The following is a 14891-nucleotide window of genomic DNA, read 5'->3' on the forward strand; positions in this document are numbered from 1 at the left end:
CTTCTGCTACATGCCAAAATGACTTTTCTCCCCACTCCATCTTTGAAGTGAGACATTTTCTGGATGTTCTGACTTTGTTTTCCTGGACGTTGTATAAAGTTTGGTAAGAATTACCTGGTACGTGTATATGTGTATTTCATAGGAATTCCAATTAAGCAGATTTTACAATTTCCATCAGCAGTCCCTCATTACCAAGATAATCTAGTTGGGTAATTACCATGTTTCATTGATTTGAAGACACTCTTTCACACCTTACCATCTCTGATATCCAGGTACCTCGTACAGACAATAATATCTTACAATTGCACTTGGCCAGTAGTTATGATGGGTTGTCTTTTCTTGCACATGTGTGAACTTGGTCAGAGCTGTTCCTGTTGTCACTTCAGCTGAATTATGTCCACATTTGGTCCTGCGTATGCTGTCATTTCAAATGATATTAGCTCTCACTGAAATGCCAATAACCCCTGACCTTCTTTCTCTCCAACAGAAGCCCTCATATTTCATATCCCAGATAAAATAGCCCTTCTTCTTTGATGCTCTGAATCTTTCACTGTAGGATTAATTGTTCCTCTTCTGCATTCCCATGGCGTGTTATATCTAGTTCACTTATGCCCTGAAGGGATACACCTTGATCTCCTTCAACTTTATATCCCCGTGACTAACAGTGTCTGGAAAATGATTGATGCTTACTAGAGATTTGTTGGATTAAATGATTTAAATCAAATATGGCATGAGAAAGTGTCTTGGTTTGAATTCTAACTGAAAGTTTAAATCTCATGGATGTATCTGAAACCTTGTTGTTGTTTTCATTGATATTTTTATTCTGTGATTTTCTCAAATGAAACAGTCTTTGCAGTGAGGAAAATATAGTATTTCAGAAGTACTGAAGTTTTCCCCATTTTTTAACCATAATAAATAAAATCATCTCTAACAAAGAGCACAGCAGGGGTGCCTGGGTAGCTCAGTCCGTTGAGCGTCCAACTTTGGCTCAGGTCATGATCTCACAGTTTGTGAGTTCAAGCCCCACATTGGTCTAGCTGCTTGTCAGCACAGAGCCTGCTTCAGATCCTCTGTGTCCCCCCCCCCCCCCCCCGCCCTTCTCTGTCCCTCTCCTGCTTGTGCTCTTTCTTTGTCTCCCAAAAATAAACATTAAAAAAAGAGCACAGCAGCATGATATTGTTATGTCATTACAAAGTACTTTAATTTTTCAAGTTCAAAATAAATTTGTGATATGGTCAAATTCAGTGTCTAATAATAATCAAAAGGCTGACCCATAGCACTGGTCCTATAACCAGTTAATTTATGTTTGTCCTGGTCAGACAAAATATTTTTAACTCTACACAAAAGTTTGTATAAAAATATTTTAATCTAGAAGACTTTAAAAACACTTTTAAAAATGTTTCAGGTTTGTTAACCGTATGTCATTCATGGTTTTACTGATTACCAAGTAAGTCAGAGCAATGAATAAGAAATACTTACCTGTTGGGGAACCTGGATGGCTCAGTTGGTAGAGCATGTGACTCCTGATCTCGGGGTTGTAAGTTCAAGCCCCACATTGGGTATAGAGATTAAAAATAAGTCTTTAAAAAAAAAAAAAAACAAAAAACTTACCTGTTGCCCATAAGGAAATAGGAGGTTTTAATGGAAATGATGAGGCTGGAAATTGCACCTGTGATGACCCAATGCTAAACTAATTTACTTGTTTTCTCATGTTGTTTTAGTGATACTGGATTTCTTATTTTTAAGGGGTGGTCTCTACCCCCTTTTAAAACAGGGAAAATGTAGTCATGGGTAGAGGGAAGGAGGTGAGAATGGCTCTAGGGTAATAATTGTCAGTATTGAGGATTAGAATAACAAAGGGCAGGAACGTAGATGACAAAAAGAAATGCTTATTTCCAGGGAAAAATATATATGAGTACACACAAGGATAGAAACAGCCTCAGTGTTTTATAGAGGAAGGCAGAGATAAATCATGGCATCTCAGCTCAGTGGATCAGGCAGCTGTTAAAATGATTAGAAATGAAGACCTTGTAGCAAAACAATTAGTATTTTAAAAAAAGTTAAGTGAAAAGAGTTATATATTTTTATCTACCCTATGTACATAATTACATAGAATCATATGTACATTTACAGGGAAATATAGGAAAATGAGAATTGTGGGAAGCAGTTTTTGCAATTTTGTTGTAGTTTTTGTTATAAATACTGTGCTATAAAAATAGAGAAAAATGCGGGGCACCTGGGTGGCTCAGTCGGTTGACCGTCCGACTTCGGCTCTCACAGCTTGTGAGTTCGAGCCCCACGTTGGGCTCTGTGCTGACAGCTCAGAGCCTGGAGCCTGCTTCGGATTCTGTGTCTCCCTCTCTCTCTGCCCCTAACCCACTCGCATTCTGTCTCTGTCTCTCTCAAAAATAAATAAACATTTATAAAAAAAAGGTGTTTTTTTTAAATAGGGAAAAATGCAAAGAATGTGTTCACCTCAAGGATGAAAAACAAAACAAAAAAGGAGAAAAAAGTGCTAACTGGTCATTTACACAGTCATTTACTAAGTCATGGAATTTTTGAGCTGAGAAGTCTAGCACAGCAGTTCTCAAACTTTTTGGTCTCAGGACCTCTTTACAATAAAAATTATTGAGGACCCTAAAGAGCTTTTGTTCATGTGAGTTATTTCTATTAATAGTTCTATACTAGAAATTAAAATTGAGAAATTAAAGATAATGTCATGTAAAAATAACAATGAGAAGTCTGTTAAATCTTAAATGTTTTTATGAAAAAAGGCTATATATTTGAAAACATTTTTATGAAAAACTATATATTCGAAAACATATTTTTATGAAAAAAGCTATATATTCCAAAACAAAAAATTTAACAAGAATGCCATGGTTCTACATTTTTGCAAATCATTTTAATATTTGGCTCAGTTGAAGATAGCTGGATTGTCCTGTCTGCTTATCCTTTCAATCTGTTGTGATACGTTGTTTTAGTTGAAGTGTAGAAAGAAATCTTGCCTCACGTGGCGAGGAGTTGGGAAAGGGAGGAGTGCTTTAGTAGCTTTTTCAGATGGTTGTGAATCTGCCGCCTTGCCTCTGGAATGCCCACTGTTTGCCTATAAGAGAATGAGATTGAAAAGGGCAAATAATGCCTGAGAATTCTATGAAAATAGCCCCAGCCTCAGGGACTCATTGCAAATGTTTTAGGAACCAACAGGGCAGCTTCTGAACACACTTGAGAACTACTGCTCTACCTTTGATAGGTGAGAAAACTGAAACCAGAAGGGTAAGCGATTTTCCCCAAATCACATGGTTTATTGAAGACGCTACTGGGACACAGTTCTGGTTTCATTCCTCATGATTTTGGAGGACTTCACATCACAGTATGACCTTAGAACAACTTTTGTAAGCTGACCCTGAGCATTTTTATCAGGGTCTAATGAGATGTCATATATAATTGTTCCTTTTCATCTCGAAGATTAAAAAAGAAGCCTCCATGATAGGTGAGTCAAAACTTGTTAGAGAAAGTAGCATTAGAATTACAGGTAGACTTGTAAAAATTAATTTTAATGTAAGATATAAAATAACAAATTAGATATAAAATATATAGAAATATTAATTAAAACATACATTTAAGTTTTGGTTCCTACCTCTTGCTAGCTAAAAAACACTTCTTAGTATCTTCTTTCTCAGTAATGTTACGGGGACACTTTTCATTTTTTTGTTGCTTTGTTACAGTTATGTGCATATCCATAGGAAGAGGCATTTTCTATATCTGGACCTCCATTCAAATGTTTGGTGGCTTTCTGGTTTTGTTTTTAATGTTGTTCACTCATTCCTCCGAGATTCCACTGAGGTGTCAGAAACGTTAGGGACTTGGATGCCTGAGATGGAAAACACTTTGGAAAACTTTATTTAGCCTAATTGAGTAGATATTTTTCAAATTTCACCCACACACGGGTATCTATAAAGGGCCTTTGTATGGTAGGTTCTTACTATTATCACCCTCATTCAGCCCTCTTGCTCGCCCCTTCCCTCCCTTAATTCAGTGATGGCCTCCAGCCTCTGTCCTGAATCTGAGGATTTCCTTCCTCTTTCTTCATCTTTTTTGAGTTTTATTGCAAAAGCCTTTCTTGTTCTACATCTACTTTATCCTCCCTTTTCTGTTCCCTACTTACCAGTTTCTTTTTTTTTTAAAGATTATTCTTAATAAGAATTATCTCCAATTTACATACAATGAAACCAAGATTCTCATATTTGCCAAAAAGATACACAGAAGTGAGTCTGTAGTCTCCTGTTTGCATGATGGAACCATCACTGCAAAGGTGTCACGGTGGATCAGATACAAATGCTGGAGGCCGCCATCCTCCTGACTAGCCACCCCGGTGCCTTCACTTGTTGCTTCCAATTTGAGGTGAACGGATTAGTGGTAAAAATCACTTGTTTTATAATATACTGGCAAAATCTTTGAGTCGGCTCTAACCAATTTTGTCCTTTTTTTTTTTTCCCTTCCTGAAATAAAGTATTTTAAAGTTTTATGGGGAAACACTCCATTTCATATACCCTGTTTTTCACCTCAAGAAAAGGTGGTGGGACTGAGAACGTAGTTACTTGGGAGAGGGAGATGAGATTCTGGCTGCCTTTTGGTGTCCACATGCTCCAGTCCTCATTCCCTCCCCCTGCCTTTGAATGGTGAGACCAGGGCTTATTAGAAAAGCACTACTTACTGGGCCTGTATCTCCTGCTCTCCTGTGTTCACCCTTTTGTCTCTGCCCTTCTTTAGGAATAAAGTTGGAAGTGGGGGCCTCCGTGTCCAGGTTATAATCGTAGAGCTCTCCCGTCTCCAAAGCAGGAAAGGTGCTTTGTGGGTTAGAGGAAATAAGGAAAATTCATTAATTTGAAAATTTTTGATAATCTGTTCTATCTATATCTCATGGCTCTATTTTTTCTAAACTGTTTTCTGATTTTTTTGTATCCAGTGGAATGTAATTATACCGGTGTTTCACATACAGTGGAAGCTTCGTATGTATTTGTTTAAAAGAGAGAAATAAAGATGAAACAGAAAAATGCAGTCTAGCTGGGGAGATGATGTAATGGGGGGGGGGGAGTGATGGACATTGGATGTTTAGGCTCTAATTTCATCCAATTCTTCCCTTTAGTTTTCTTTCTTTCTGTACAAGAAAGTTGTTAAATGATGTTTAAGAGTGTTTGCCCCTCACTGCAGTATTTATTTAGTGATAACATACCAATGTTATGAAATGCTGGAGATACGGTAAACAATAAATGGAGTAGTTCTGCTTTCACTGATTTTTTTTAATGTTTATTTATTGTTTTATTTTGAGAGAGAGAGCGAGCGAGAGCAAGCATGGGAGAGGAGCAGAAAGAGAGGTAGAGAGAATCCCGAGCAGGCTCCACACTGTCAGTGGGGAGCCTGACTTGGGGCTTGATTCCATGAACGGTGAGATTATGACCTGAGCCAAAATCAAGAGTCGGGCACTTAACCACCTGAGCCACCCAGGCGTCCCTCACTGATGTTGTTTTATAATAAGGTGTGGGATGTCTGTCTCCCTCACTGGTTAACATAAATAGTAGTTTGAAGGACAGCTGAGTTCCTGTGCTGGCTTTGTGTCCTGTTTGAGTAGGACCTTCACAAGTCATATAAATGCTTCTTTATTTTCTCATCTGTAATATGAAGTTAGTAATAATACCTAACCTATTTACCTGGTACAGTTGTTTTAAGACTCAAAATAATGTGTGTGGAAATGCATGTGACTATTGTAGTGACATACAGTATGTTGCATTGTCTCTAGTAATGTAAAATATTGTATTTTGCTATGGAACTTCACAAGGATTTCATTACAACTTGGTTGGGAGAATTCTAGATCAACATAATTTTGGAATTCATTAATAATATAAAGTATGTTTGCTCTTCTTCTCTTTACAGAAAAAGATCATGCTAAATATGTTTTTAGACACAATGATGGCCGATCCTCCCCCCCAGTGCCTTGTCTGGCTACCTCTCATGCATAGGCTTGCCCATGTTGAGAATGGTAAGCGGAACTTTTATCATTCAGTTTCTTGTGCTATAGGAAATACACGAGCTGATAGTATTTTGTAATGTCCTTAGCTATTACCATTGAAAATTATAATTGACTTTGGTTGTCACTCTGTCATTTGGATTTGTGATTTTAGCTTTCAAAAGAGGGATATTTCTTTCTTTTTTTAAATTACAAGTTCATTTATTTTTTTAATGCTTATTTTACTTTTGAGAGAGAAAGAGAGAGAGACAGACAGACAGAACATGAATGGGGAGGGGCAGAGCGAGAGGGAGACAAAGAATCTGAAGCAGGCTCCAGGCTCTGTGCTGTCAGCACAGAGTCCGATGCGGGGCTCGAACCCACGAACTGTGAGGTCAGACACAGGTGAAGTCAGACACTTACCCTACTGAACCACCCAGGCGCCTCGATGGATATTTATTTCTTAAAGAAAAGTAAGGGAAGGGGACTTATTACTTAGGGTACCAAGAAATAGTAATATCAAACTTTGTGGTTCACACTCTTGGCTTTTCCCCCTGAGATTTCAGGTGATTGTTTTCTACTTGAACCGACCTGATTTACCTATGCCTTCCTTTTTTCCTTTAATTTATAAAATTCATAGTTCTAAAAAATTGCATATATGCAGTATCACCCACTAAAATTATAATGCTTTTAGAGTAGTTTCAAGGAGAATAGCTAAGGTAGGATTTGGTACTTCATACATCTTTACTTCTTCCTTTACTATTTTACCTTGAATTACTCTCGGTATCTTTTCCAGGAATTTGACTAAATCTGTTTTGCTTAAAATGACAGTTATCTCTTAGTAACTTCTTAATTTTTTCTTCTGCTGTTATCCATTTATCTCATTGTTTAGGTTGTCTGAGTTTGTTAAAGGAAAGGCTGAAGTTTTGTTTTTTTTTTTTTTTTTTTTTCAACATTTATTTTATTTTTGGGACAGAGAGAGACAGAGCATGAACGGGGGAGGCACAGAGAGAGAGGGAGACACAGAATCGGAAACAGGCTCCAGGCTCCGAGCCATCAGCCCAGAGCCCGACGCGGGGCTTGAACTCACGGACCGTGAGATCGTGACCTGGCTGAAGTCGGACGCTTAACCGACTGCGCCACCCAGGCGCCCCAGGCTGAAGTTTTTTATGTAACCTCCCTCCTTCCTCTCCGGGCCTTTGCCTGTATCTTATTCCGCCAAAGAGAACCAGTAACAAGTGAAAGGAGCTAAAAAGCAGAGCCCTTTCTCCCTTTGTAAGAATGAAATACACTTCCATACTCGTTTTATCTTCTCTCTGTCCCATCCATATCTTCTGTTTTTAAACCTCTCAGCCTTTTGCCCCACTGTGGCTTTAGTTCACAGGTACCTTAGATTCAGGATTATTTAATTAAAGGTCTAGAATCTCTTGACTAAACTAAAACAGTTAAATAATTTTTTAACAAGATTTTTGGATAGAGATTTATACTGTTAAATTATTACAGTATTATCAGTTCTTTTGGAGGCAATACTTTTAACCTGAAGTGTTTTAGTACTTTTATATTCAATTTGTTTTCATAAAATCATTTTGTATTTGCTATGCCAAGTAGAAAGAATCTCTTTTGTTCTAATTTTTTTGTTATCATTGTGAACATTTTACTGTTACTTTGTATATAGTGTATTACTTGTTGATTACATTCTTATGAGGTTAGTGATATTTTCCTCAGCGACAGAGAAATAGTATGAACTCATTGCAATATCTTAAAAATAAAACATGTTATCTATCACGGTAACATTTATCTACATATCTTAATTTTTATGGCGGGAAGTAAATTCTAAAATTATGGTATTTCTATATATTTCTATATGGTATTTTTGTTGTTGTTTGGGCTTTTTCTATGGAATTCATCGCTGGAATCATATTGAAGTTACTATTAATAAGGATAGATATCTATTTGCTTAAGCAGAAGTTGCACTTTTTTTATTGAAAAATCCAAGCATATAATATATAAGAAGGTACAACATGATGTATTCTTCCAAAAAGAATACTTTTACCAAAACTTGATCTTATTTACAATTGACCCAGTACATAGGTGATCCTTTCCTTATTCTGGCTCTCCTTTCCATCTGGTCAGCCCCTTATACTGTCTAATGTAAGTGTTGGCTCTTGACTGGTGTAGAAGAAAAGAAAAATCGCATAGACATGCATATTCATCCAAGATTATCAGAATATACTTGATAATTTAATATTAATATGCATATATTTAATATGTATATATTTTTAATTTTTTTGAATGTTTATTTTTGAGAGAGAGAGAGAGAGAGAGACAGAGCATGAGTGGGGGAGAGTCAGAGAGAGGGTGACACAGAATCTGAAGCAGGTTCCAGGCTCTGAGCTGTCAGCACAGAGCCCGATGTGGGGCTCGAACTCATGAGCCGTGAGATCATGACCTGAGCTGAAGTCGGACGCTCAACCGACTGAGCCACCCAGGTGCCCCTATATATTATTTAATATTAACTGAAAGTTATGTAGAATTATAAATTCTGATATGCTGATGTTGACTGTGTTGATATTAGCTCCAGATTGATTTGAGAGTAGTGTTCTTTGGTGGAACTTTACTAGATTGTATACTTTTAATTTGGAGCACAGAGTCTTATCAGCATTTTCATTATTCCTTAGAAATATCTTGATGACAAAATGCTTGAATTTCTTAGAGGAATTATGTCCTTTGGAGTTCTTATTCCTGATTTTACTTTTTATAGTCTTTAATGATCTTGTTACATTGTTTTCTTCACCAAGTGCTCCTTTTTTTTCCTCCCCTGAGTCTTGATGTACATTTTTGGAAACAGAACCCAAAATCCTTATTTTATTTTTTTGAGAGAGAGAGAGGGTGCAAGTGAGCGAGGGGCAGAGAGAGAGGGAGAGAGATGTGGGGCTCACTCGAAGTGGGGCTGTAGCTCACCTGATGTGGGGTTCAAGCTTACCTGAAGTAGGACTTGAACTCACGAACTGTGAGATCGTGACCTGAGCCAAAGTCAGATGCATAACCGCCTGAGCCACCCAGGCGCCCCCCAAAACCCTTATTATTGAAATAAGATTGGATTTGTATACATATTGCTAGAAAGAGTTATTCAAATGAAGATTTGAATACTATATGCCCTTTTCCTATTGACTTCCATTTCTTGTGTTCAGAATTGAATTGCCAGAGGGAACAATTATGTTACCAACACTTAAAAGAATAAACAACTGTCTTTAATATACAGTTATGCATTGCCCACTTCCCACTCAGTGAACTGGATGTTCAGGCTGTAAGAGAATCCCAGCAATCTCTATGAATCCTGACTGCTACCTGGCAGGTTTGCATAAGGTGACATGCTGTATGAACGGAGAAAAGGGTGACAGGTCCCTAAGATTCCCTTCCTCCAAATCCCCGCTGCTTTGTTGGTCTAGAGTACTTTATTTTACTGTTTTGCTACTTAGAACTCTTACCTAAAACTAACATGGCAATATGTCTAGCCTTACTTTTTTTACCAGTAACCACAAACTTGTGCCCAGGCATGTTGTAGCATTTAGTTCAGCCAACATTTGAAGGCCTTCAGTTGAAGGTGCTGTGTAAAATACCATTTTCAGGTAATAGAGACCCATAGTATATCATTCCAGGTGTTATTAGCAAAGGAAACAAATGTCTGTACAGCTGACAATGATAAATCTCTTTAAAAAGCAATGGGTTTGAAAAATAAATTTTAGACTGAAAGTTTCTCTTCTTATATATTTATCTGAATTTGAGAAGCATGAGTCTCGTTTTAAAGAAATTGGTTATTTTCTAAGGTGAATTGGAATGTAATAGTCTTCTCTTTAATGTTTATTTATTTTGAGAGCGAGCGAGCAAGCGCGTGTGCACATGCAACACATGAGCAGGGGAGGGGCAGAGAGGGAGGGAGACAGTCTCAGCAGGTTCCATGCTCAGAGTGGAGCCCGACAGGGGGCTCAGTGTCACCGCCAGGAGGTCACGGACTAAGCCTGTATCAAGAGTTAGAGGCTTAACCTATTAAGCCACCGGGCACCCCTGGAATATAATATTGTAACTTGAAAAACTTTTCTCATTTATTGTTTTCCCCCCTTATTCTAGTAAATGGCGGCTCAGTTAACTAGGAGACGCTTCAGAGTTTTCAGTGTTAGTGTTGTTTTCACTTTTGCTTTTTTGCATTAGGTGTGGTTTTCCAGTGTATTGACTTGACTCTCCGAGTGAAAGTAAGATAACTTGCTTCTCCTCCTCTCCCGCCCCTTCTCCCCTGCCCTGCTGTCTGCCTGCCACAAGTCTTCCACCCCGTGGAGTGCTCCTATTGCCGGTGTGAGAGTATGATGGGCTTCCGGTACCGATGCCAGCAGTGCCACAACTACCAGCTCTGCCAAAACTGCTTTTGGCGTGGCCACGCCAGCGGCCCTCACAGCAACCAACACCAGATGAAGGAGCACTCCTCCTGGGTAACTGCTTCGTGTGTCAGTCCGGGTCCCCCGCTGTTCCTCTTTCATCGCCAACAGCACCAGGAGGGTCTCCCGATAGGTCCCTGGCAAAGAGGGACGTGGTGCAGTCAGATCTAGGTGCCAACACTTGGGATGGGTTGCGAGCGTGTTGCGCTTCATCACCTGATTTTAAAAGCAGAATCTTTAAAGTTTCAGGAGCTGGAGGTATTATTACAGTTGAAATGGAAAAGTAAGCGAGAAGTGTCTTCTTATTTTAAAACTGTGCAAAGGGTATTCTCCCAAAGCTTCCTCTCTGAGCTTTACGTGGGATTGAAAGTTCTTTTTTTTAAAGCATATTTTCTTCACGTCTGTAGGGCTTAAATGGGGTAAAGAAAGCTGCATGAAATAAAGGGGTTAATTTTTGTCTCTCTGAAGTTGGGGAAATACTGTATTTTACAGTTGCCACATCAGTGTCCTTATTTTCAAAAGTAGTCTTTTATTTTTATTAAAAAAAATTTTTTTTAACGTTTATTTATTTTTGAGACAGAGAGAGACAGAGCATGAAGGGGGGAGGGGCAGAGAGAGAAGGAGACACAGAATCGGAAGCGGCTCCAGGCTCTGAGCCATCAGCCCAGAGCCCGACGCGGGGCTCGAACTCACAGACCGCGAGATCGTGACCTGAGCTGAAGTCGGACGCTTAACCGACTGCGCCACCCAGGCGCCCCAAAAGTAGTATTTTAAGTAACAGTATTTGGGTGGAGGTTGATGTGTGATTTTCCTATAGTGTTTACAAATCATGCAACAAGCTTAGCATCAATCATTTTTCTTCCTGTCTCTCAATTTATTTTCAGAGTCTTAAAAATGCCATATATTTTTTTAATGTTTATTTTCGAGAGAGAGAGAGAGAGAGAGGGGTGGGGAGCAGGGAGGGGCAGAGAAACAGGAGGACAGTGTAGTCTGTTCACTGACTGCAGAGAGCCCGATGTGGGACTTGAACTCACGAACCATGAGATTATGACCTGAGCCGAAGTCAGGTACGCAACCGACTGAGCCACCCAGGCAACCCCCACAAAATGCCATACTTTTATTTCCAAAAAGCTGTTTTAAAAACTTTTCCCTCTGGTTTTCATTTGTTGGTTGGTTGGTTGGTTGGTTTGCTAAAGGGTAGAACATATAGAGTGTCATAAGTGTGATTCAGGATTTAGGTTCTTACCCTTGGTCATCCTACTGGACTTTAAGTATTTAGAAAGCTTCAATAATCAGGATTTTTTTTTTCTTTCCCTTTTTTCTAATTAGTCTTTTTAAAACTCAACCAAGAACAAAAAGAAGGTAAGTTCATATCAGGGATTAGTTAAAAAAAAAAAAAAAAAAAAGAACAACTTTCAATCCACGTGTGCACTTTACTTCCTACATCTCTGACATGTTAGAGGTAGTTTTTGTTTTTTGTTTTTTGTTTTATCAGATAGGTTTTCAGTTATACTTAACCATAAAATTTGTGTTAAACTGAACATCCTATCTGGGGTTTTGTTGTGTTGTAAATTCTAATATTGTTTTTGGTTGAGGAGTGATTATTTAAAAATTTTTTAAACAAGCAAAGGAAAAAAATACAACATAGTAGTCTCTTCCCTTTTTCATTGAATAGAGATAATTTATAGATTTCCAAGTTGTTGCTTTTCCCTTTCTTAAAGTACAAGTGTCGCTTGGTGGTAAATGATTTGTTAATGTTTTTCCCACTGTTTTTTGTTTAGAGTCTAACTCTCAGCACTGAGATAGCTTTTTGCTCTGTTACCTTTTGTAATGATTGGATTCATTGGGATGTTTCTTTTGACAATTCTCATCTACATGTTGGGCTAGAGAATGAGGAGCTTGGGGTGCCTGGGTAGCTCAGTCAGTTAGGCGTCCAACTTCGGCTCAGGTCATGATCTTGCGGTTTGTGGGTTGAGCCCCACATCGGGCTCTGTGCTGACAGCTCAGAGCCTGGAGCCTGCTTCAGATTCTGTCTCCCCCTCTCTCTCTGCCCCTCCCCCGCTCACACTCTGTCTTTCTCCCCTTCAAAATAAATAAACATTAAAAAAATTAAAAAAAGAGAGAATGAGGAACTTGTTCATCTTAATTTGAACTTGCTCATTTAGCTAATTTATAACCCTTTTAGAAATGGGAATTTTACATTTTTTAAAAATATAAGCGACTGAATATTGCTTTATGATTTACAAAGCAGGTTTTCCTGTGCTTTATTTCATTGAGCAAAAGCATACATAAAGTACAGAAATCACAGTGAATTTTTGTGCTTTTGCTTGATTCTCATAACACTCTTGTGTAGTAAGTCATATCCCCATTTGTTGTTATTTTTATTTCAGCTTTGTTGTTTTTTAAATTTTATTTATTTTTGTTATAGTGACTTAAGATTTCAAGAAAAATCATGAACAATACGCATGCATCATTTTGAAGTTGCTGTCTGTTTTGAATTTTGATGAGTATGTGCATTATGTGTGATTGATGCATCCTGGTTAAGTTTTTTAGCAGTGTGTGTGTGTGTGTGTGTGTGTGTGTGTGACTTGTTTTCAGGATTAGAACTCTATATGTATAATACCCTTGCTCTTTGAGGAAGATCTGAATGAATTTTGAGACTGATGTGGGTAAAGAAGTTTCTACTAACAAAAAGATGTGTAATCTCTTTGATAGTCATTTCTTTGACATTTGCCCACTGTGTTTATACGAGTATTTGAATAACTATTTCTCTGTGTTCACAAGGGATAAATTTAGTGTACGTTTAACAAGTTTGTATATGAATTTGCATTGTAGATTTGATAGGTGTTATATTGGTGCTTGGAAGTTTATTTTGATTTTTCCAAAAGTTTAATATTTTGTCTAAGTAACTATGCGATGTAATTCATTATTCTGTCAGGCATCAATCCATTCATTTGACTTTACTTTAGAAGAAAATGCTATATGGTGATTAATTCTGTGCATTCATTATTCGTTCAAAAGATATTATTTGAACTCATGCTGTGCGTACCAGGCACTATTACAGGCATATGAGATACATCTACGAACAGAACCAGACAAAGATTCCTGCTCAGTGGGGCTTGAATTTTAAGGGGTGTGAAAGAGACCATGAGGGCTCACTGACATTGCTCTTTTCCCATTTTTGCTTGGCATGCATCTAGAGTACATTTCTCAGCTTCCCTGTATCTAAGAAAAACCATGTAAATACCAGTTATCAGTGGAATGCGAACAGAGTGATATGTGTCTTCCCAGAATAAGACCATTAATAGCCGAGGGCCTTTTCTGTCCTCTCTACCACAGCTTAGGGGAGAGAACTTCATTAGGACCCAGAGGAAGATGAAACCATAAATGAAAGGAAACTGGGTCCTTGAATGATGGGTGGAGAAGAATATCCTGCTCCCCTGCTTGACTTTGATCAAGAGAGCTAGGAGCAAGAGAGAAACCTTGTGTTAAGCTACTGAGGTTTTAGTGTTGGCTGTAGTAGCTGGTTCTGGAAGTAAGTTCTATTACAGCAAAACCTTGAGATTTGTGTTGTTGGCTTAGCTGTCAGGTAGCCCTGATAAGGACACCAATGTTGGAGGTGGGAAGGACAGAAATCTATGTTATGCAGTGGTGGCCAGTGGCTAAATTTGTCATCCATAATAACTTAGAAGGTCCACTTCTTGCCACCTGAGCTCTGGGTCAAATGTTGGAAAGGACTGAAGTGCGAGTGTGTGTTGACTGTCTTTTGTTAGGTCTTACACGAAAGAGATGAGCTTAAGAAAGAATTGTCTAGTTTCCAAGCAAAAAATGAAAGGGAATAGAGAAAGTTCTGACAGTTGGAGCAGTGACAGGAAAAACAGATTGCTTGTAGACCCTAGAGAGCAATAGGTAAGAGTTGAGAAAGGCTTTGAGCCACAAAGGCCTAGTGAACCTTCTCAGTCAAAGAAAGATGACAGTCCTATGGCAAAGATCGGATCAGGGCATGAGTTCTCATTCTTGGCTGTTCATCAGAATTACCTTGCTCTCACTTACATAGCTTCTGATTTAATGGGTCAAAGGTACATGAAACCTAGATAAGACAGTTTTTAAAAGTTCCCTCAAGTGATTGCATCGTGCAGCCAACGTTGGAAACTGCTGACCTGTTGTTTCATCTGGACTCCAGGTGGCTTCTGTTAGTTCAAAGCGAGAGGAACGGAGGCAAAGACATAAATCAGCCTTAAGAATGATGTCCAGGAAAAGACTTTGTGTGCGGTTACTGGCACATGGAACTGACTGGAAACAAATAGATCAAAGGCCTACTAAGTTTTTGAGGGAATTATATATTGGCAAAGGAACTAGGAGCCTGCACTTAACAAGCCCCTGACTGTTCTAACTGTAAGACTACTTTCTAACGACCCAGAACTTGCTCTGGAAAGAGGTGGTCTGTGAAGGCTGTA

The 14891-nt window shown here is 38.5% G+C and overlaps 1 protein-coding gene across 9 annotated transcripts in view; it reads left to right on the forward strand.

The window, feature by feature from the left end:
- The window catches only part of DTNB (dystrobrevin beta), a 239718-nt gene that overhangs the window by 73751 nt on the left and 151076 nt on the right, over positions 1-14891 (forward strand). For all 9 annotated transcript variants that reach the window (XM_042982350.1, XM_042982349.1, XM_042982351.1 and 6 more), the window contains exons 7-8: positions 5932-6037; positions 10322-10488. In XM_042982350.1, coding sequence (XP_042838284.1) covers positions 5932-6037; positions 10322-10488 — 273 coding nt within the window. The remainder of the gene's footprint in view (positions 1-5931; positions 6038-10321; positions 10489-14891) is intronic.

Source organism: Panthera tigris, chromosome A3, assembly GCF_018350195.1.
Source record: "Panthera tigris isolate Pti1 chromosome A3, P.tigris_Pti1_mat1.1, whole genome shotgun sequence".
In the NCBI taxonomy this organism is placed as follows: domain Eukaryota; kingdom Metazoa; phylum Chordata; class Mammalia; order Carnivora; family Felidae; genus Panthera; species Panthera tigris.